This window comes from Dermacentor variabilis, chromosome 4 (genome assembly GCF_050947875.1).
Source record: "Dermacentor variabilis isolate Ectoservices chromosome 4, ASM5094787v1, whole genome shotgun sequence".
Taxonomy (NCBI): Eukaryota; Metazoa; Arthropoda; class Arachnida; order Ixodida; family Ixodidae; genus Dermacentor; species Dermacentor variabilis.
The window spans coordinates 184,990,326-185,014,889 of NC_134571.1; the positions used below are offsets into that span (position 1 = coordinate 184,990,326).

At 45.8% G+C, this 24,564-nt stretch overlaps 1 protein-coding gene across 1 annotated transcript in view; it reads left to right on the forward strand.

Moving 5' to 3' along the window:
* The window catches only part of LOC142578096 (uncharacterized), an 81,902-nt gene that overhangs the window by 37,303 nt on the left and 20,035 nt on the right, over nt 1-24,564 (forward strand). Inside the window, exons 4-6 of the mRNA XM_075687513.1 lie at nt 7,456-7,494; nt 9,391-9,487; nt 10,797-10,939. Of these exons, the coding sequence (XP_075543628.1) occupies nt 7,456-7,494; nt 9,391-9,487; nt 10,797-10,939 (279 nt within the window). The remainder of the gene's footprint in view (nt 1-7,455; nt 7,495-9,390; nt 9,488-10,796; nt 10,940-24,564) is intronic.

Genomic DNA, 24,564 nt, shown 5'->3' on the forward strand with positions numbered 1-24,564 from the left:
CTTGCGCGCCTAGATGATGGTGGGCTCCGCATAAAGCCTTCAAAGCGTTTCTTCGGCTATTCAGAAGTTACCTACTTGGTACATGTTTTGAGTGCCCACGGTATGAGACTGACTCTTCAAAGCTAGATAGATAAACGCACTCGTTTCTAAGTACTGAGGTGAAGCAACATTCTCAGGGTGCGCTTCTTTTTATTGTGGTTTTTTACTTGTGCGTCATGGCATACGTCGTGGCGCCTATTTCTATTGTAGTAAAGCCCCTTAAACTTCGTAAAAGTAGTGCCACTCTTTGAAGAATGCCGCCTCCTCCTCCCGCGCTCTGGCCGAGGCGGACGCTGCGTCGCTATTGGCCTAATAGCATCACGTGGGTCCTTGCGCCGTGCATCAGCGCCATTTTTGCTCGAGAAGCGTCTACGGAGGGGCGCGAAGCGTATGTTGGCGCCGTTGCTAGGCTAGAACAGTGTAAACGGCGCCACGGTCGAGGAGGGAGCGTTACAGAGAGGAGAAACGAGGAGGAGGGAAGGTGGAGGAGGAGAGTGTCCCTACTTTACGAAGCTTAAGGGGCTTTAAATGGATGGATGGATGGATGGATGGATGGATGTTAGGAGCGTGCCCTTTGGAACGGGGTGGTGGGTTGCGCCACCAAGCTCTTGCTATTATATTGCCTAATGTCCTACCTAAGTTTAACAATAAAAAATAAAAAATAAACACTATGAACTCCCACATAAAATTTTCTGATCCCCTATTGCTAACTGTGTAGAAATGGTAGAAGGTAGACACGCCACGTGGTGGCGAAAGAAGGAAATTGAACGTATGTCAAGAATTCCAGGGTATGATATATATATATATATACAGGGTGTCCCATGTAACTTTAGCCAAACTTTGAAGATATGTAAATGCCACGTAGCTGGACAGAATCAAGACAATGCGATCTGCTGTCGCTTGGAGATACTCAGATTATGTTTTTGCTTTCCGCCTAATTACATAATTAGTCTCATAATTTTGGCACACTCAACTAGCCGGAAGTTAGCAAAGAACAGCGTTACATTAAGAAAATCTACGCAAAGTAGAATGGTTATGAAGTTTTGGAGCACGCCAACATTGCAAATAATCAAAATTACCGCATACCTCATAGCGCAAGCATGCCGTTTCGGGACGGCATGTCTCAATCAGGCACCATCGCTCTTGACAAGGAACGATGTAATATTCCTCTATTAATTTCTGTAACTCCCCTTTACTAACCATGTGGTGGCCAAGGAATGACCGTAGTTACTATCTGAACCATTGGAAGCAGCGGTTACGACTACACAACAACACGAATGAATGAACCCGTACAATTGCACAATGGACACCTTAAACGTCGCATTTGCTTTACTTTCTTTTTTGTGGCCATCATTGGCTGGCACGGTGGGTGCCACAGCAGTACGCGATTCTGCCTCCCTTCAGCCTGCTTTGCGAACCAATTTCAATTGGCTTTCTACCAGAGCTTTTACTGGTGCAGTACGTTTGCGTAACTTTAACATGTCGCGTATTCTAACAGGCATAGCCATACTTTACTAAGGAAGGGTGAACGCTAAGTTCAACCCTTTCATTTCTTTAGGCACCGTACTTAAACTTCTCTTCTCTTCGTCCTCTGTTCTATAGTGGCAGAAGGGTCTACCACATGCTTGACTTATTTTGTTCCTACAGCCCTGTCCAGAGTGATTTTGACTGGCTTTAGAAGTGAATTTTGTGCACTGTTTATTCAACTACCAAGGTTTCTTTATTCGACATTTATTTTGCTTACCAAACTGCTTGTGAACAATGTGCCAAAAAAGTTCTTTTCAGTCGAAATTGATTCCTGAGGAGTATATACCAGATATGGACTATTTAATGAATAACTTTTTAGTGCACGCCTAACTTTGACCTTACATACCGTACTCTAGAAGCGAGCTATACTCTGGAAAATGCGGAATGTTTGTGAAACACCGCACGTAGTGGCGGCAGAAAGGCAAGACTATTTTCTCTGTCGTTTCATGCATAAAATACTTTTGTGCATGATTTAGGCTAAATGTGAGTCATTCTAGAAAGTTATGATATTAGTGTTTGTGGATTCCCTTTAGTAAAAGACAAGTTTACTTGTCTTAACGATGGCTGAACGGTACAAGCAAGTTGTGACTTTTAACACTGTTGAGTGTCTTCACACTGTCATTCACTATGCATGAATTTTCGTGACATTCGAAGCTGGCTACCAAAGCATTTTATTAATTAAAAAATTCAGGCAGAAACTCCTCTAGGAGTCGTCTAAGTATTTTAAACATTGTGCCACTTCGTCGTCTCTGCGCAGCCCGAGGTCGTTACCAATGTTATGAAACTTGATCCAATTAGTACAAACCTTTATCAGGCTTTCTCGGTCGTTATCGATCTTATCGGAGTAGATTCAAGCCTTATCAACCCTTATCTGCTCTTATCAGCTTCGTCCAACCTGATCCGCCTCTTATCAACTCTTATCGGTACTTATTGACCTTATCAGAATTGCTCCAACCATTATAAGTCCTCATCGCTCCTTAGCGCCTTGTCCAGCCGCGTGGAACCATATCGACAGCGATAATTAAAAACCGCGAAGTATAACTCCTCATCACTCCTTATCATCCCTATCAACTCAATGAATGCTTATGTGTCTGCGTTGCGCAGCGTGAAGCACGTGAGCGCTCACAGGTCGGTGGCATTTCGGTCCCTGAAGGAACGTCCCAACGAAACGCACTACCACGAACGTTTTTCCTTCTGAATTTATTTTGTTTTATGCCGTAAGGTTTTATAGTGATAAGTCTGACGTGACGAACGGATGAAAGGACGGGTTTCCTCGGGACGGGCTTCTGTTGAATGCTTACGCATTTAAATTTCGCTTGGTGGTGATTCGCAAATTTCGCCTGCCGGTGCTGCTCAAAAAATGAGTGAGAGGCTGCAGTGCGAGTACTTGAGTGGCCCACAAGCAACTGCTTGAAAGTAAACAATTTATTTATTTATTTATTTATTTATTTATTTATTTATTTATTTATTTATTTCTGATACCTCAAAGCTCCCGAAGGGGTTTTACATGAGGGGTGGGCGCGCAAAGTTTATTTCACATAAGTTAGTTTACCGATAATGCGTTTAAAATGAAGAGGGTTCTCACGCAGAACAGCTGAAGCGAGAAGGTCATTCCAGTCTCTTGAGGCTCGAACAAAAATCGAAGATAAATCAGTGGTGGTTCGAGATGCAAGAGGATAAACGGCGTTGTTGTGGTTAGTGCTGTTGGATAGGCGGTAAGCTGGCGAAATGTTGGAGGCCCGGGGACATGCATGCAAGAACTTGTGGAATAGCGAGAGACGGACAACTGTTCGGCGCAGTACAAGGTTAGGTAGGTTAGCCTGTGGCTTAAATTCTTTAGTACTGCGAGTGAAGGAACAACAGTTAGCTCGGTAAGGGTCCCATATCACACTTGCGTATTCAAATTGATGTGTCAATAAAGTACAGTAACTAGATATTTGAAAGAGGCGGGAGCAAGTCGTAGGTTACGGCGTAAGTAGCCACGCATGCGGTTAGCCTCTTTAGTTATTTTGTTAATGTGTGCGAACCATTACGTATCGGGGCGAAGGCTGACACCAAGGTATTTGTAAGTGCTAACTGAAGAAATAATGAAAGCATTGATTACATATTCACAGACGGTGTAGGGGGGCCTGCGGTGGAAAGACAAAAGCGATGACCTGTTAATACTCAAGCACATTAACCATTTCTTGCGCCAGTTTTCGATAAGAAAGATATCAGTGTGAAGGGCTAGTACATCGTCATTATTATTATATTTGCCGATAGAGCGCGAAATCATGAGCAAGTAACCGTATGTTAGTTGATATGTTAGTCGATAGGTCATTAAAGAAATGTTAGTCGATAGGTCGTTACTATATACAAGGAAAAGCGGGGTGCCAAGTACTGTTCCCTGTGGAATGCCAAAATCTACGGGGGACAGGGCAGAATAGTGACCATTAGCATAGACAAAATTGTGGCCGGTTAGTTATAAGGCTACGCATCAAATCAAAATCATGGCGGTTCAGATTTCGTATCGATAGTTTTTTTCAAATAATCGGTTGTGACGTACTTTATCGATAGCCTTCTCGAAGTAAAGGAATAACAAATCAACAGAAGTGTTAGTGTCAAGACAAGAACTGATATCGTTAATAAAGAATGGAAGTTGGGCGTCGCAAGATACCGTTTTAGTACCCATGCTGGTTAAGGTGGGAAAAATCTACTGAAAGGCGAAAATTTACAATTTGAGAATAAAGAACATGTTCCATCAGTTTGGAACAAACACTTGTGAGAGATATTGGACAGTAATCTTTATGTAATGATGGGTTGCCGTTTTTCCGGAAGTGGAATGACTTTCCAATCAATGGAACCACGCCAGAGGAGAGGGACTGCTGAAATATGTACGAGAAAATAATGCTTGTAACGTGCTTGGTACTTTTTAATATTATCGAGTTAATGCCATCGAACCCGGCAAATGATGTTAGTTTTACAGAATCGATTATTTAGAAATGGCAGGAATGTCGAACGCAATTTCTGTAATCATTAGGGGATCTGTTAGGGGCAGGAGAAGCAAGGTATCAGATGGTTCGCGGGTAAATACTGAACATAAAGCGGTATTAAGTACACGTACAACGTCCTGCGCAGAAGTTTGACGACTTTTCTTGTCACGCGACGCTAAGGTGTTAGAGGGGTTGGATTTGATAAAATTCCAGATCTTCTTTAGGTTAGTTCGTATCATGTCAGGTAAAGTTGAAGTAAAAAAAATCATTGTTGAATATCAGCACTGAGTGAAAGGAAGAGCTTTTCGGTGTCGCGATAAGTTTCCTGAGCACGTTTTGTGTCCACCAGTTTTGCGTGCAGGAATAGAGGTTTCTCTTTGTTCTTAAGTCGTTTTAATGTTCTGTTAAATTACGGGGAATGAGATCGTTCTGTGATGGTTATGAGGAACTTGGAGTTCGATTAAGTCGTGTAGCTTGTGTTTAAAGAGATACCAGTTAGTTCGAACACTGCGTTAAGAAGAATCAAGCAAGAACCAGTCAGAAAAGGAAGGAAGCTCGTCATTGATAGCTTCGTAATTTTCTTTGTCATAAAGCATTAGTTTTGGATTTTCCTTTTTAGTTTTGGGTAGTATAATATTAAATGAACATGGTCACTTATACCTGTAAGGAATGAAAGAGACAATAAACTATTGTAAGTAGAAGGCCAAGGTTGTTTGACGAATGTTTGGCCACTTTTGTAGGTGCTGAAACAGGTTGTGTTACTCCAAATGTTAGGCACGTGTCAACGAAATAAGCTTCCTCCTCGGACTTAGACAACGTTAACGCCATATCAGCCTAGGAAATATTACGGAAAATTGAAATCCTCAAAAAGATTTATTTAGCTTTAAGGTGAGTCTTAGAAATTGTGTTCAGAACATTGTGAAATTCTGTGACGAAATGCGCGCCTGCGTCGGGAGGCCGGCAGCAAACAACGACGAGCGTGGGAAGCTGACGTAGGCCGCACAACACAAAAAATACCTCAATTGATGACGGAATATTAACAACAGAGCATCGCAAATGCCTGCGGCCAGCTATGAGCACACCCTCACCACGCCTTCCTTCCGAGTTCCGGCGGAATATGCTGAACTCAAGAAAATAGGATGAGAGCTCAGTCTCAGAAACTGCCGAGTTAAGTCACGTTTCGGTAAGCAGAGCAAGTTTACATTCAGTAGATCCAATAATACTTCTAACTTGGTTGCGCTTGGGTATGATGCTCCTGATCTTTTGTATAGATGAGAAAAATAGGGGTAGGGTTTAATTGGACGCTGGCAGGACAACAGGGTGACGGCTCTTGTGGAGACGAAACGACTTTTTGTGAGCATTGGTCGTACACATATGTGACTTTGTCGAAAAGTAATTTGTTGTCACAAAGACCTAATTTTAGTCACGTAGACTAAAATCAAGACGTTTGCCTCGCGCTTTTGCGCATTCGGATACCTTTTCCACAAAAGGCGTGTGTTCGGTGAAAAGCCTTCGCTAACGGGGGTAGTTGAGCCCTTTTAACTTTCCCGCGTTCTATTTTGAAATGTGTAAAACTAACAATTATAGGCCTGCTTACGTTAGGTATGGACAGGCCTAGGCGATGTGCTCTTCCTATTTCTTTCGGTTCACTTGATACGTTCGTGCGTTCATGACAAACGTCAATTACTAATTTTTTGGATTCTGTCCACGACTCATTGACGCAATCCTTTAGGCCGAAGAACACCAGATTTGATCGACGAGCTCAATCTCCCAGATCCTCTATTCTGGGTGTAAGCAAAGAGATTAGCTGAGAATATTGCAAAGCCAGTCTAAGCACGCTTCCTATTTCTCTTTGGAGTGGAATGGGAGTCGAGCAATCGGATTCTATTTTAGCTAGCCTTTCTTGTGATGTTATCTAAGTCTTCATCGTTCTGGCTTAGCTTAGCCAGAACTTAGCTTAGCTTAGTTCTGGCTCTGCCCGACATCGCCTGCGAGAAGCAAGAGATCAAGTAGTACAGATGCACAGTCGCATAATGCAGTAGCACAGCAGCTGGGGCTTGGCAGTACTAGCAATGCCATGTACGAGTACGTGGTGCGTATTCTGACTGGGCCGAGTTGGTTTTGTTTACCTGCAAAAGCAACAGGTGATGCGGTTAAGCGCCGGCCATCGTTCGTGTGCTGTCAATCCCACCGGAGTGCGCGCGATTGACATCTGGCCTTTTATCCAACCATAATGACGTCATGACCGCCTCTGTAACATGCGCCGAGTCCAGCGTTCCGGAGATCAGATAGGGCGAATAGTGTGGGAATGTTGAGCAGCTTTGGCGGTGTGGCAGGCAGTGGTCACCGGGAGCTTCCGAGGTTTCGCGAGCAGCGGTCGGCGGGTCTCTTAGACGAAGTGCTTCTCAGCGAAGGAGCCCCGCGTCGTTGATTCTGAATTTCTGAAGTTTGATTCTGAAGTTTCAAGCGCCAAAACCAAGATCTTATTGTGAGGCACGCTGTAGTGGGGCGCTCCGGATTAATCTTGACCACCTCCATTACTGTCTCTGGGCTTGGAAGCTTGGGCCGGTACTGCGTAACGATTTAGCTTCACCAATTTCATTTCTTTACCATTCCTTGCTTCCGGGCAGCCAACGGCAGTTTTACACCACGAGTGGCAAACACAGGGCGGCCAGTTGTAATCGTCAATTTGAGGGCACAGATCATGAGTGTGCACGCCCATCTTCAAAATTAGTGTCCAGTGAAACAACGCATCAGCGTTTGGCTCACACAAATTGGCTAGAAGAATGCGAATACATGTTTCATTCCAATGCGTACACCTAAATATTCACCAGAGTAATCGTCGCAGCAATAATTTCAATCGTATTGTTTCTTAATTCACACCTAAAGATCACCAACATTTCTCCCTTGATTACAGGCAAATGGACTGGGCCAGGCTGCGATGAAGATAATCGAAGTAAGTTGCGGGCTCGTCTTTTTTAATTATCTTGTTGGTGCTTTATTTTTCGTGTTCCTACAGGTTACTGAATTCAGGGCATGTTTGGAATCGCCCACGATACCAGCTCGGAATGTTTGCTTTATTTCAATGGAAACCTTGCTGAACCAGGATTTTAATGGTTCTTTCCTTCTGACACGTTGCCTTCCGATCGAGACCCTGTAAGAACCTGCTAAGAACTTTACCATTGCTTCGCTTCGGTTAAGGTACCGATTTAATGGCGACTGGCATTACCGTTCGGCATCGATTCGGCTGGCAAAAAGTTAAAAAAGATGTAGTTCCTGTTGCGGTTAGGCAACCTGTTGCTAGCGCGACTAAGAACATTGGTATTCATATGCAGACATTGTCCCTTCTCGTGTTAGAATAACAGTGAAAGCCGCAACGTTCCCTGTCCGTCTTAGACCTATAAATAAATTTAAAATGGCGTCTTCTTTAATATTTTCCAGCACCAAACAATTATTAATTGTTTTCACTTCAAATATATTGAGCCATCTCTTACACGCAAAAAAAAAAAAAAAAGAAGCACTTCAGTGCATTTTCAGAACGTGTCGAGAACTTTTTGGTATAGCTCAAGCAGCGATTCCGGCCATTCAAACATGCGAAACAGAGCAACCACCTGTTTCGCGACACTCTTTCGGCGCCCCCAAAAGACTGCGTTCACACAGTGCAGCGAAGGCTTAGCAGTATTTCCTGGAGGTAAAAGAACCTGCATAAGAACAAACATGGAAACATAGTAAGTAGAACGTTCACACAGGCACCTCTTTGGAAGCACGTCTGAGTGCAGACAGTCTCGTTGATGACTCTGAAGAACTTCCCTTCCGACTTGAATAAGCAACGCACTGAGAACATCAACAAGTGTGACGGCGTGAAACATAGGAAGTCTTTCCGTAAGTGAAAGATGCGACGCATCCCAGTAAAACGCGGCCCGTGTAACTATTAAACACCCTGATAACAAGAATAGGGCACGTCGGTGACTACCCCCGTCTCATTGCTTCCTCCTCGTTCATTTCTTAGCGAGGGTGTCGATTCGTCACGTTTAATGGGTCTCAGTTGACACACTTCGCAACGCCGGCGGTCAAAAGGATGTGTCACACGCACCGCCATGGCCATGTGTAGCGCTTGTTGACATCGAGGGGGTCATAGCATGTGCACATAAATACCTGCCCAAGAATTTTGACGTGAGCACAGCCGTCGCCGTAGCTCAATGATAGATCATCCGACACGTAATGCTGAGGATTCGGGTTTGACTCCCACCGGCAAGTTGTTTTCTTTCATCCAAATTCATTTTTTAAGCTTACCATTTATACATTTCAATGAGAAAAATGACAAATGATTTAGCCCTTGATTTCGTCGTGTTCTTCTATAGGCCAGATCTGGTTGTTACTAGCATAGAAGCTGCTTTTGAGTTGTGCAGTGCTGGCGTAAATTACTGTCGCATAAAGCGTGCTCGAGTGCAGCTGGAATGACAAATGTGGCAAAGTGACCAGTTTCAAAATACCCCCGTTCGCTCCCGGCGTTGCTTCCGTATAAGAACGATGAAATAGCACAGTGATCAACCGATACAGTTCACAATGTTTTATTTAGTTTGTAAAGCCTGCATAATATACGCAGAGAGGGAAAGACTGGAATCAGTGGACTGGCAACTTGACGGCGTCAGGTTGCCAGTCAGATGCCAGATTGCGCCGATCGCCGTAGCCACAATTATGAGTATTCATAATTGTGATTGAATTAGGTGAGCAGGCGAGCTACTTATCACTCTATAAGCACCAACACGTGCTCGCGCATGTTCTTACTGCACTGGATGTGAAGAATAACCGGTGGTATTCACAAACACGTGTCGCCACTTCTGATTCGCAGTGCGCTGTTCAAGGGAGCCTAAAGAACGGCCCTCATGATGTCATCACCAGTGCTCTTCCATCTATTATGCTGCTGTTCCGAGGCAGCGGCGCTCTTGGTAAAGGCAGCTTTTGTGTCTTCCTAATTTAGCCTTACTTGAGCATTGACATGGACGGGGGAAAACAGAAAGAAAATTAAGTTATGGGGTTTTACGTGCCAAAACCACTTTATGGTAATGAGGCACGCCGTAGTGGAGGACTCCGGAAATTTCGACCTCCTGCGGATCTATAACGTGCACCTAAATCTAAGCACACGGGTGTTTTCGGCCCCATCGGAATGCGGCCGCCGTGGCCGGGATTCGATCCCGCGACCTCGTGCTCAGCAGCCCAACACCATAGCCACTGAGCAACCACGGCGGGTAGGGGGAAAACAGAGACGACAGGCAAAGCACAAACAGGGGGGGGGGGGGGGGGGGAAGGGCATGAACTGAAGAAACAACACAAAGCAAGCAGACAAGCATTGCAATTATACGGCGCTTGTGTTGTGTTCCCCTTCCTCATCTATCGCATTTTACTACGCTCTAAGTTTCGATGCGGCATACGCCCATGCTGTGACGCTGGCGACCAGCTATTGTAGAGCTTGCCTGGGTCTATTGTTCACCCTGGCGGTCAAAAACCAGCGTCGCTTTACCGCATCACAGGGTGTCCCAGCTAAATTCAGTCAGAGCTTAAAAATATGTGAATGCCACGTTGCTGGACAGAACCAAAATAATGTTGTTTCGTGTCGCTTGGAGATACTCAAATTATTTTGTTTTTCATTCCGCTAAATTAGATAATTATTCTTAATTAATTAACCAACTTCTCAAATGTAATTAGATGAAAAGTGTCAATGAGAAAAATTTACAGCGACATGAAGAACTACCGGTACAGCTTTCTGTTGTTCAACATCTGCTAGATAAAAGTGGTTTCATGCTCGGAAAAACACTTTTATGTAGCACGTATTGAGCAACCGAAAGCTGTATCGGGAGTTTTTCATATCGCCCTACAATTTTCTCACTGACATTTTTCATCTACTAATATTATTTGAGACTTTGGTTATTTAAAAAAAGGATTGATTATTTAATTAGACGGAATGAAAAAAATGGTTTGGGCATCTACGAGCGACGGCAAACAACATTACCCTGGTTCTGTCCAGCTACGTGGCATTCGCATCTTTTTAAACTCCTGCTAAAGTTAGCTGGGACGTCCTGCATGTTCTCTAATAAGCACGCCTTGTGGCACCACATATTGCATCTGCATTTTTGCTGGCGATATGCGTTACAATGCTGGGGACGCCAGAGTTACTTGATTGCTAGTTATCCACGCTACTTCAGCGTTTAAAGGAGTAACTTTTAAGACATCGCTGGCTGGTATTCTTTTCGGGTGCAGACTCTTCAGCTGCCTCCACGCTTCCACAAATGGGCGACCTAGGCAACATGAACCTTTGCGGTCCCAATGGGTGCGAGGTCGAGAACAATTTCTGTAACGGATCTATCACTATGGGTCTGCCATCCAGTGGTAACCTGGAGAAGGTAGGTAGATCTTCGTGAATCAGTCGCAGCTTTCTCATTTTGTAGCACATACCCGTCACCACTTAACTTTAACCCACGTAGTTTACCGAAATCCACGATGGTACTCCGGTCTTAGCACTCCTTTAAGTCACACATTTCATATCATTGCCTTTACTGAAACTTCTCTCAAACACCTCCAAAGTTTTCAAGTAATCGATTTAAAGTGAAGAATAAACAGCATTCGCTATCACGTCAGGCCCACCGTCCATGGAAGCATGATACCTTGGCGGCAATACAAGTGAGCCGGCACATAATATTTTTTCAATACTTGTCCGAAACATTAGTTCCCGAAATTTATTTTTTCGCGCAAGCTAAAGCCTGCCTAATATAAAAAGTAAATACTGAACCAGGCTTGGTTACCGCAGAAGGAGCTGCCGCAGGGTGTCATATGAACACTGGAAGCGATCGCGAATAGATTTGCAACTATATGACATTGAAATGTGTATTGCGTTTGCATGAAAAGAGTACAACTTCACAGCATGCACCAGAGGGTAAGAAAATGTTCTTTTAGGCTAGTGAGTGTGCGGTAATGAGTCTTTCATTGAACGAGGCTCAAGGACGTAGTTACGCAACACGGACAAGAAGCTCTGGAATAACGAGTCATGAAATGTTTATAAAAGGAATTTGACGCGTCCAAGCGTTGATGAATGAGCGACGGGAACATACATGTTACCTTATGCTGCCTAAAGCAATGTAAATCTAAGCCAATGGCAATACAGTCCATTTGTGAGACCTTCACTCGTTTGTGAACGGTAATGAGCGTTTCGATCATTTAAAGGACGTGAGATCTCGCGAGAAAAGGAGAGCCAAAAGGGTCAAAAGTATTCACGCGTTCAATGTACGCGTCCGTAAACTTATTGCAGTTGGGCGAAGACGCAGAGAACTCAGGATGTGTGCCTTTAGGTTGTCGTTTGTTACGCAGTCTTATAATATATGAATCTAAGCAAATTGACATGCTCACTCATTTGTGTAACCATAATTTATGTTTTATTTGTTTTAAGGCGCGACCTGACATGAACGGAGAGCGCGTGCTGCCTGAAGCCACGCCAGTCCAAGGCAGTGATAATTGCGACCCACTTGCGTGTTACCCATACAGTTTGCTACAGTAATTACTAGAGGAAACTCCGGCGCCGCAATCATTGCGCCAGCATGGCAATGATGGGGAGTACATGGGTTTGTCTGAGCTTCGTGCTTGTGGGTTCAGACGTTCTTGTGGCTTTGTTTATTACGCTTTATATGCCTTCCTTGTGGTAAATTTCAGGACGATCTATACCCGTCGAAGTGAAGCAGACGCTGCAAACACGTACAATCGCTACTCATTGCAACGACAGAGCTTGTCGAGGTGGCCAAATCGAAATGCGCCAAGCGTCTCAAGGCACTGGCTTGCCTGCGATAAAGTCCTAAGGGCGTTTCATATCGCTTGTCGATGCGTGTGTCCGGGGCGAGATGGTTTCAATAGCGGACCTCTGTGCTAGAGGTCCTGCGCTCGAATCCTGCCGTCGGACGATTTTAATGACACTGATGTAATTACAGAGTACATTGTTGAAAATGACGAGTTCACAATGTCATGAAGCCGTTTGAAGCCAGAAGGAGGAGGTTTAGGCAAATCCATGTACTTCCCATAATTCCCATGCTGGCTCAACCGCTCCCATTGCAGCTCCCGTAGACACTAGCGCCAGAGTTCCCTAAAGCAATTATTGTATGAAACTATGGCGTTACCACACACAGGCCATGCCTTTTTCGGTCGATATCGCGAAGCAATCTCAAGAAGAACCACCGAGATAACGGCCGTACTTGGCTGCCTAGGTGAGATGAAGATTAGCGATAGTCTACAGCACCAATGGCTGTCCTTAAAGGGAGCCAAACGGGTTATAAATGGCCATCCGTTCACCCTGAATCTGGCAGGCCGGGGGCTGCCATCTCGGGAGACGACACTTTCCGCGGAAAACAAGGCTTCGTGGACACCGCCAAAAAAGTGCTTCTATGTAAAAAAAAAAGGACTATAGCCAATAAACGCTCATGCTTTCCGTGCTGGCAGCAGCGCCAACTCAGATAAGCTAGCGAGCGGAAAAATCATATTTAGTCGAAAATGTTGGGCGTTCACGATGCCCTCCAGCTACCAGCCAGCGTTCATGTCGAGGAAAGCGATTCCGCGTTTTGCGTATATATAGCACAACCGTGCACGCCGCATTAAGAGGAATCTTTAGTTCGGGGGCTCCTACCTAAATACACGGGAAAGGAGAAATCTTTTTTCTTGGCAACCACTGCCCCAGATGATTTTGATAAGGTTGATTGCATTTAAAGAAAATGTTAAAATCTAGTGACTGTTGGAAGCAATTTCTGATTTAGGTCATCAAAATGTTAATACATATTGCGAAAAAAAGAACGAAAATGTAATGTTGACAACTCTGTAACACAGCAGTGAAAAGTCATATCCAGATTCTGTGAAGTTAATTTAATCGTATATTTGAAGCGGACGAAATTGTTGTGTTACAGATGGTTCTCAATTATGTCACTAATATGTGTGTAGGACGTTCGCGAAACCGTTTTCAACAATGTGACAATTTCACGCAAGATATAAATCGATATATAATATTTGTCCTCTCTAGATGCTATTATAGATGCAGTTTACAAAACTACAAACCTGTTCTTGGTGCAGAGCTACGCATTTGTAAACGTCTTGCTTTTATTTTTTTCAATCTTGCCAATTTTCGAAAATTCCTTAAAAAATTCGGGCCCTAAATCAAGATTGCCCTGCAAGCAGTCACAGGAATTTAACATTTTCTTTCAGATGCAACAAACTTCATTAAAATTGGTCAAGCGATGATGTTAGAAAAGCAGTTCAGTGTTTTAGATGTATATGAATAGGCGGCATCGAAGTTGTGCCCGAGAGAAAGCTTCCACTGAAAGGGGCCCTGAACCATCCTTCGCGCTTTGTGAAATAACATAGTCCGTGGGTAGCCCCCACTGCTGTGAATATCTCCGCCAAGTTTTGCGGTCGTACGCAGTGCGTGGAGCTCGCAAGAGGAGCCCGAAGTCACCTTTCTCTCAAACGCTCTCTTCTCAGCAGGCGCCCGGTCCTCATTCTCTTGTGGACGCTTTATTTCGCAATAAAGCGGGTTCCCATACGCGGCTGCTATTGGTGGCCGCCGTCTGCCACGTCATAGATACCGCAACCGCCGCGGGGTGCCGCCACGACTCCACTGGCTAATCGCACTGCGGCTACATAAGGACAACCATTTGGCTTGCGTTGACTGTGTCGTAGAATCGGAGGTCGTGGCGTTACGTTACTATCAAAAATAAAACGCGGACTGCATGCCACAGTGACATTTAGAAAGCGGAGCGTTGTCGGCACGCCCAACTCAGCCGTAGCCGTAGCAGTGCAAGGCATTGAAGGAACGCGAGCATAGCGGATGTCGTGTTTAATGCCAACAACTCCGCTTCTGCTGAACGCCTTCAAGGGCTTTTTGCGGCAAAGTATTTCTGAAATATCCAATTTCACTTCAAATGCTTTTCTTCACTTCAATAAAAAGTGGTCCACGGCCCCTTTAAGGCCGGTCTGGAGCACGCGTCTGGCGTCTGCGCAAGCGTGCTTCAGAACAGCTGTATAGTCGTATGCTTTCGAACGGCTACCGCGGATCGGGCTACGCTTTTCTTATCAGGTTGAAGCAAACGAACAGTTGAACTTTGTTGGATGTTAAGTCGGGCTAGTTATAGTTAGCTATTGGAGTACGTTTGTAGTGGTCTTAGAGGCATGGATTCTGTGTGTATAAGCAATTTATTCGGCGACAAGTAATGTAGCTTAGATATCATGGCTGATAAACCGTCCCGTATTCCCTTGTATTGACCGTCCGTATTCCCGTATTGACCCTTTTCGCGGAGCAGTTTGTTCTAGAGAAACGAGATGGCGCTTTCGGCGGTGCGCCACACGTCGACTCAGTGACAGCGCACTAATACGAAACCATTGCCCCTTCCACCTTGCTTCTCTGCGACCAGCTGTCGAAAATGCAACTGAGTTTTCGCTTACGCACTGTGCTCCAGTCATGCTGAATTGAATCATGTGGCTTGAAGACGTGTTCTGTAGTTGGCTGCAAAAATAGTGACTGGCATATTAATGAATGGAATGAACCCGCGTAGCCAAGTTCGCGGACCGTTGCTAACTGCCCGTACGTGTTACCGGCACTTCGAGATGTACGGCTTTCTTAGAGGATACAGAAATTCGCTCACCCGTTTGCGTTCTGTCACTAACCTTCAAAGAAAGTTCCTCAGCCCCGGAATGTCGGCGAGAGTGAGTACCGCACGTTCAATGTCAAATGGTGTAGCGCCGCTTCCTGTCACGGTATTTCGCGCACGGTATTTTCGCACTTCTACTCCAACTGACACCAAATCTTACGCCCCCATCTATCGCCAACGTGTCAATAATATATTGAATATATGCGCACCACACATATTGTGCACATATATATCGTACGCACAATAAATGACGGAATGCACCGATAGCGCACGAATGGTCGAAGTTGAATGTTTCGTGATAGTCTACAAGAGTAAACGAGTCCCTAGTGACAATACAACTTTTCTACAAGGTGTTACAACGTTCAAAACGGGCATACGTTTCAAGCCTTAGGCGCAGTAAGTAGAAATCTCTCGGAACTAAGCACACCCGCGAGCGAGTAGGCAGACATAATCAGACAGTGACCACACCAAGGAAATTTACTGAGTCGAAAATGTGACAAGCCGCTGCTTCAAATATTTGAAAAGTAAGTAACGAAGAGCAAAATACACTAATCCTGATTCAGTTCATGAGCAGAAAGTTTGGAGAGCTTTGAATACATATTTATCCTCAGTTTTAAACCAAACACAGCATACGCTACTCGCGCCATTGGGACATAGCTCGCTCAGCTTCCAAAGCGCTTTTGCATGTTCTCTGAAACTGTGGCCAGAGCTTTCGTGTCGTCCACCCAGTCACCGTCTACGATATCTCACGAAACAGAGGTTTACTAAGCCGCGCCAGCGTCATACACACCCATTGTAAACGCGGAGGTGATGGAGTCAGTTGAGGCAAGAAATGAACGCGTCACCACGTGATCAAGCATCGCAGCGCCCATGGTATCTCCGCAAAAAGTTGAGCCCTAGCCGCTAGCCGTCGTGGTTGGAGATTTCAACGCGCCTCATCCGGAGTGGGGCTACATCCGAGCCACTCCAAAGGGAAATAGGCTTTGGCGGGTAGCTCAGGACCTACAATGGACAACCTTGAACAACCCGCTAGATCATACGAGGATAGGCAACAGCGTTAGCACAGACTCCTCTCCGGACCTCACATTTGTTAAAGGTATTAGGGATGCAAAGTGGGTAAACACGGGACAGCCACTGGGCAGTGATCACTATATCCTTTCCACGGTATTTAGTGCTGCTAAGCACAGAGACAGGGTAAAAGGAACTAGAGTGACGGATTGGGACAGATTTCGGAAAGTCAGGAAAGACACAGTGAGCGGGGAAATCGAAGACTTGGGAGCCTGGGTTGAGGCGCTCAAGCATGACGTGAAGGGTACCACAGAAGAGGTTCCAACGGTGGAGGAAGGTTTTACGGCGGACTCTAGACTGGTACACATGTGGGAAGCGCATGCGAGTCTCCTTCGGAGGTGGAAGAAACAAAAGCATAATGGGGTCCTCCGTAGGAAGGTGGCCAAGCTAGAACGAGAAATCGAAACCTACACGTTGGACTTGCAGTGCAAACAATGGGGGCAGATTTGCGACAGGATGAATGGGCAATTCGGATGCAAAAAAACATGGCAGTTGTTGAGGCACCTTTTAGATCCGGCGGCAACCAAATCGGCGCAGAAGGGTCAAATGGCTAGGTTAGTTCATCAGTACAAAGGCACGACTGGGGAGTTCATTCAAGAACTCCGAAGTCGTTACATAAACGGCGAGGCGGGCGGTTTCTTGCCGGATTACTCGGGAGAGGAAAACCTCGAATTAGATGCGGACTTTACGGTGGCGGAGGTGGAGTTTGCAATGGGGCAGCTTCGTACTACGTCGGCAGCGGGTCCGGACGGGGTTACTAATAAAATGCTGAGGAACCTGGATTTCAAGTCAGTGGGGGCGCTCACGGACTTGATGAACAAATATTGGGCGGCCGGGGAGATCCCAGCAGCGTGGAAGCATGCTAGGATTACATTTATTCCTAAACGAGGGAAGAAGATCTGTATTGAGAATCTTCGACCCATCTCGCTGACGTCCTGCTTGGCCAAATTGATGGAGCATGTGGTCCTCAACAGGCTTCAGGGTTATGTGGAGGACAAGGAGTTGCTACCTAAAACGATGATTGGCTTCAGGGCTAATTTATCAACGCAGGACGTCATGATACAGCTCAAAAAGGACGTGGTTGATCCTGGGTACGGCACGGGCACCAAGGCTATCTTGGGGCTCGACCTCACAAAGGCCTTTGACAATGTCACCCATGAGGCAATATTAAGGAACCTATCGGACATAGGACCGGGGGGTAGAACCTTCCGATACATCAGATCATTTCTGGAGGATAGGACTGCGGAGATTGTAGTCGGAGAATTTAAATCGGATCCTTTCCCGTTGGGGGGCAGGGGGACACCACAAGGGTCGGTTTTATCGCCGTTCTTGTTTAATCTCGCCTTGATCAAGATACCGCCCAGGCTGGCAATGATATCGGGACTTAAACATACATTTTATGCGGATGACATTACTCTATGGGTCACAAGGGGAAGCGACGCACAATTGGAGGAAACTTTACAACAGGCAGTGGATATTGTGGAGGAGCTAGCGGCGGAGGCAGGACTCTCGTGCTCTCAGCCCAAGTCCGAGCTTTTTGTGCTTAGGCATAAACCAAGAGGGATACATGCGAGGCACTATGTGCCGCCACCACCGCTGAAGGTGAAAGTGGGGGGTGCACCGGTCGCTGAGGTTCAAACGATCAGGATCCTGGGGCTGTATCTGCAGACTAACAGGAAGAATAGGGAGGCCTTGGAAAGGCTGAAAAATACTGTCAATGCTACCGTGAGACTTATCAGGAGAATCGCCAATCGTAAACAAGGCGTCAAGGAAAACGACTTGTGTAAGCTGGTACAGGCGTTTGTGCTCAGTAGAATAGTGTATGCGACACCTTATATGAAGATGGACGCGGCGGAGAAAGGCAAGGTGGAGGCTATGATTAGACAGGCGTATAAGGCGGCCCTTGGGTTGCCTAACAATATTTCTACCGAAAGGCTGCTGGGATTAGGGGTGCACAACACCTTGGAAGAACTGCGGGAAGCACACTTGGCGATGCAACTCAGTAGACTTTCCAAAACGAAAGTAGGGAGAGATATATTGGAAGGGATCGGCATTGGAGTTGATCCTCCAGCCGGGGACATGAAAATTCAGGTGAAGCGAGAAATGCACAAGGGCTTGTACATGAAACCTTTACCTAAAAATATCCATCCGATTCATCACGAGAACCGTAGGAAGGCAAGAGCCAGAGCTTTCCATGCTAAGTACGGGAAGTACAACGGGGCAGTCTACGTAGACGTCGCCGAGTATAAGAACAAGGACGCATTTGCAGTTGCGGTGGTGGACGGGCGGGGACGCTTAGTCACCTCTGGATCAGTCAAAACCCGCTCCTCAGAAACTGCAGAGGAGGCGGCGATAGCGCTAGCTATAGGTAATACTGAAGCTGACCTGATTTTCAGCGACTCCATCCGAAATTTGGCGAGGGGCAGAATCTCTGTCACAGCGGCAGGATTACTAGATCGGGCCACGGGGCGAGGGACTGCGGAGGTGGAAATTGTCTGGGTACCGGCCCACTCTGGGAACCCTGGGAACGAGGCGGCTCACATGAATGCTCGAGGTTTCGTCAGCCGAGCAGGTGAGCCGGACGTTCCAGGGAGGTCCACGAGAGATGGGCTGGTGTCCTTTCACGACATTACTAACCATTACAAACTTGAGCGGAGAATTTACCCTCCACCGGACAAGCAATTGGTGAAGGCGCAGGAAAGCGTCTGGCGAAGATTACAGACGATATCTTTCTATAACCCATACGTGTTAAACAAAATCTACCCGGACGTTCAGCCGGAATGCAAATGGTGCCAGGAACTGGCCACCTATGACCACATATTATGGAGCTGTAGCATAGCGCCGCCACCGGCGGATATTATGCGTGATCCTTCTCTCGAGCAGTGGGAGGCCGTGTTGGCCAGCTCAGACCCGGTCGTCCAGACCAGGGCCGTGGAGTGGGCCACCCAGGTCGCCGTCAGCCATGAGCTGATGGCCATCTAGCACGGAATCGTCCGCACATGCGTTCTGACGAAAATAAAGTTTTTCCATCCATCCATCCATCTCCGCAAAAAGGGTCAATAGGTGCGAGCTCTGCCAGTATGGATGGGAACGGTGCCTTTGTATAGACGAGCAGGTTTGTTGCTCGTCAGGTATCGTGGGGCATACGAGGCTGGTGCACAAAACGCAACCATACGTATACTTCTACCGGTGGTTGTGAGGGCGGGCTCCTGTGCCACCTGACAGTTGGACTGGCGCAGGCGAGTCAGCGGTCGCTTGTCGCTTGCCTGTGCCTTAAGCCATCGTGGAACTTCTGGCTGTGGCAGTGTTGAATTGGAGCAGTGCGCTAAAGAAGCCGCAGCGTGATTCAAGCGGTGAGTCATTCGATGCTGGTGTACGATTTCATTGATTGTGTCTAGCTGCGCTTCCGCCTAGACAGTCGGGTTAGGGGTGAGTCGAGGAAGGCATGTGATCACCCGCATGGCGTGTCGGAGCGCGGTTTCAAGCCAGCCCCAATCTCTCAACGTCAGACGTTGAAACTCAGCTTGACAGACAAGAAAAAGTTGCAGGATCGAACGCACCAAAACACTGGCCATTTGAGAGCAAGCATCCCCAGTCTTTCGAGAAATGCGGCGGATAGGATGCAGGTTACTAGGCGCCCTGCCGACGTGCGGAGCGAACCCATGCAGCCGCAGAGCCAGATGCGTCCAGTTCGACTCAGAGCACACGGATCGTGGAAACAGCGGTTAGTGCTCGGCCAATTAGGCTCAAACAGATGGGTGTCTACAGAAGGCGATGGCGAGCTCGTCTATGTGGGATGGACATGAATGCAATATTTGGGGCAGAAAGTGTAAGTCCTATGCGGGCGCACCAGCCTGAGGCCTTGTTTGGGGTAGTTTAGATACCATTCTGCTGCCGTTGCAGATCCGCATGCAGTGTCCACACTGTGACGCCGTTCGCGTACAGAAGGAAGAAGGTATCTGGAAACCGGCGAGTTGTCACGCGATGGAAAATAGGGCAATGATATACAGTATCGGAGTCAGCACCGAACCCTGCAGCACATATACCTGACTTCGAAACAGAATGCCCGGTTCTTTTGTTGCTGACTCGGACAAAACAGGAGTGATGGAAGTTGGATCCATTGCATTACGCGAACGATCCACGAGCGGCTAACGTTGTCGTGGGCTTTTGAACATCCGTAATGAGAAGTGTTCGAATGTTGCTTGTTATTCCTCGCATAAGGACCATGGACATCAAATGGTCTAGTCTATCTTCCGTGCCAAAATGCACTCGAAAGCCAATCTGGACCGGATGGTACCGGGCGTGCTTTTCCAACCACCAGGAGCTACGCGATGCCAAGATGGGTTAAAGAAACTTGCAGAACGTATACGTTAGCGCGACAGGCCGAAAATTAGACAGCTTGTCCAAGGGCTTTCCTGGCTTTGGTATGGGCACAAATTCGGCATGCTTCCATGATTGAGGCAGCTCTCCGGTGATTGTAGCGTAGGGCCATCGATGTTCTTGAACACTTCATAAGAGATCGCATCTGAGCCTGGCATCTTGCGTACCTTTGCCTGGTCAGTCAATGGCTGCCTGGAGCCCCGCCATTGTAAACGGCGCTTTCATGGTTTCGATGTTTGACTGGCTGTGAGTAGTGGAAACTTCCGGAGGAAGGCTATACGGACAGCCGAATTGTGGCGGGGCCTGATCGTACGCTGCGAAAAAAGCCCCGGCTACTTCTGGTACGAACTGGCCCGGCGTGCATCCAGAAGAGAAGCATGTTCTGGCTGCTGGGTCCCACGTTAGACCGCCTAATTCCATGCTCACAAACGTTCGCCAGATGGAGGCGGACGAAGAATATGGGCCAAGCAATGCGCACCACTCCATGCACCGTTCCCGGAAGAGTCGCTTATCGCAGCGATGGGCGGACGCAGTGAGTGTTCTCGCACGAAGCTCAGCGGCGACCGGTTCTCGGTTTAAGGCTAGCTCTGCACGACGACGTGCTGCGCACAATTTTATTTATTTATTTATTTACAGATACTGCTGTCTCAATACATGAGACATAGCAGGAGTGGATACACCAGAGATTAGATCAAAACAACATACAATGAATTTGAAGCGTAATTACAAGATGTGGTTAGACAATTCTTTCAAAAACTCTTCATCAGGTTTTTCCCGCAAGGAACCAGCTAGGTTGTTCCAAATTTCAACAGTGCTTGGAAAAAACGAATAGTTAAAACAATTTACAAAAGACTTGAAAGGAACAATATTAAGTGGGTGTGAACGGCGCGTGGCACGCCCAGTGGGATGACTGAAGGAAATCGGGGCATCAATGCAACTTTGGCCGGGTACAGTCTTGTGTAGCAAAGTGATACGTTCAAGTGTGCGTCGATGAGCCAAGGGTTCTATTGATAATGCGCATGCTTGAGATGAGGGAGAAAAGTTGCGGTCGTATCGGCGAAAAATGAACCGTATTGCTTTCTTTTGTATGGCTTCAAGCTTACCAATGTCAAGTGAAGTGTATGGTGCCCATACCACTGACGCGTACTCTAGTAATGGTCTGACGAGGGATTTATAAGCTGTTAATTTGCAGTCCTTAGTTGAGCATTTGAGGGTTCGCTTTAAATATCCCAGTTTCCTAAGTGCCCTAGCGCAAATTGTTTGAATATGAAGATGCCATTTTAAGTTTTGAGGGAACGTAACTCCAAGATATTAGAAGGTATTTACAGAATTTAGGTAGTGCCCATTGCAGCTATAACTGAAATTGAACGGCTGCTTTTTATTAGTGAAAGTCATTTGTACAGTATTTTGGTAATTAATACTCATTTGCCACGCATTGCTCCAATCACAAAAAGACGAAAATACATTGTTAAGAACCTCTTGATCTCGTCAGTTAGTTACTTTGGTATAGAGCACGCAGTCGTCAGCCTACAATCGCAGTTTCACTGGTGTGTCATTAATGACCTGTGTGACATCATTAATATAAATAATGAACAGCAGGGGCCCAAGGAATGAGCCCTGTGGCACTCCGGAAGTGACTGTGGCCGACGATGACTGCGCGTGATTAAAAGTAACATACTAAGACCTTGAATGTAGCCAATCAGCTATCCAGCCGAGTATTTTGTCATCGTTAATAATTTTACTGAGGCTAAGAAGAAGTTGTCTGTGGCACACCATATCAAACGCTTTGCTATAATCTATGAATATGGCATCAACCTGACCTCGGTCATTTAGAGCCGAAGCGATGTCATGAGTGAATTCAATGAGTTGAGTAGTTGTAGAAAAACCAGAGCGGAAACCGTGTTGATTCTGCGACAATATATTATTAGTAGCTAAATACTGAAGGACATGTTTGTGAATTATGTGCTCTAAGAGTTTGCGACAAGTACTAGTTAACGAGATAGGCCTGTAGTTGGAAATTAGTTGCTTATTACCCGATTTGAACACAGGAATCACGTTGGCGATTTTCCAAATGGCCGGTACAGTACATGTCTCTTATGACTTACAAAAAATTATGGTTAGGTAATGAACATTCCATTCTGCATAGCGCTTCAAAAACGTATTCGATATACCATCCGGTCCGGCACCCTTAGTAATGTCGATGTTCAAGAGAAGGTTATAAATACCGGTATAGCTAATTTGAATTCTTGGAAACTGAGCCATTTCCTGGATAATACCAATGTCGGGGGTGGTACCATTGTCATCTCCAAACACAGATTTGAAATAGCCATTAAATGCCTCCGAGATTGTCGAACGGTCCGAACAGGACACATCATTTATTACGAAGGATGACGGGCAGGAGGTAGCAGGGTTGATGGTTTTCCAAAACTTAAGTGGATTATTTTTCATAAAAAAGGATAATGTGGTATTGAAATAGAACTTTCTAGCCTGACTCATTTTGGCTTTTAGTTCAGATTTAAGTAAATTATTTAGGGACTCCCCGTCATTATTTTGTGCATTCCGTCGTTTTCGCAGTCGCTTAATGCGACGTTTGAATTGTATAATTGGTCTGGTATACCACGGGTGTGTAGCATGGCGTTTTATACTCTTTTGAGGAACAAATTGCGCTATACATTCATTAACTATGCTATAAAATTGGTTAGTCAACATATCAACACTGTAGTGTTCACTAAAAGACTGAAAATCATCAAAACATGATGCAAATTTAGCAATAATAGCAGTGTCGTCAGCACGCTCAAAATTCAGGACAGTTTTAAACGTTGGTCGTACTGGCACACAAGCAACATTTAGATGAACAATAACAGCCTTATGGTCGGAAATTCCGTTAACACGGCGCTGATGACCATTCTTTACAAGGTCATCATTGACAAAAACAAGATCTAAGACAGAATCTTCGCGCGTTGTATCGACAACCAGCTGCGATAGATCGAAAGCTACTGACATGTCAATTAACGAATCACAATTTATCCTATCACGGCCAGTTGATGATAACGAATGTCAATCCATAGCGGGTGCGTTAAAGTCACCGATTAGTACCAGTATAGAACAGTTAAGCTTTTGTCCGACAATATAATCACTGATAGCCGAAAAAATGTCAGGGGCGGAATTTGGGGGACGGTAGATAGCACCGATAACAATAGCGAGACCATCAAGTTTTAATTTACACCATATTGATTCAACATTTGGAAGTTGAGGTAGTAAAGAGAATTCAATACCACTTTTAATAAAAAGTGCTACTCCGCCACCACGGCCAGAAGGCCGGCCTTTTCTTAGAACCGTGTAACTAGGAGGCAAGAACTCATGGTCAAGAATGGATTCGTTTAGCCAAGTCTCAGTCACACATATAATTGAGGGAATATGACATTCAATTAGCCAGTTAAAGTTTTCAATTTTATTAATGAGGCTACATGCATTTAAATTCAAAAGCGTGAAGCATTGCTCTCGAAACTGTCAATCATTGTCTAAAGCGGTCAAGCGACGGCTTTCTCTAACGATAGCTTTTTTGCTGTCATCCCGAGAGTACCGAACGTTGTCCACCAACAGATGATCATAGTGCAACCGGGATTTTTGAGAATTTTTCCTCATCTCAACTGAATTCTGCCACAGCTCCCTGCGCACCTGCCTCACGCGAATAGAGAAGTCTTCATTTATAAATATTTTTGTGCCCTTCAACTTTCTTGCGTTTCTTAACATAGCAACCTTAGTTCTAAAATCCAGCAAGTTAATAATTACACGTCTTGGATTAGTGCTCTTTCGCATTCCCACCCTATGACAGCGTTCGATATCGCTGCAGTTAATTTCTAGTTTCGATGTAATCAGTTCAGTTACCGCTTCCAGCAACTCCT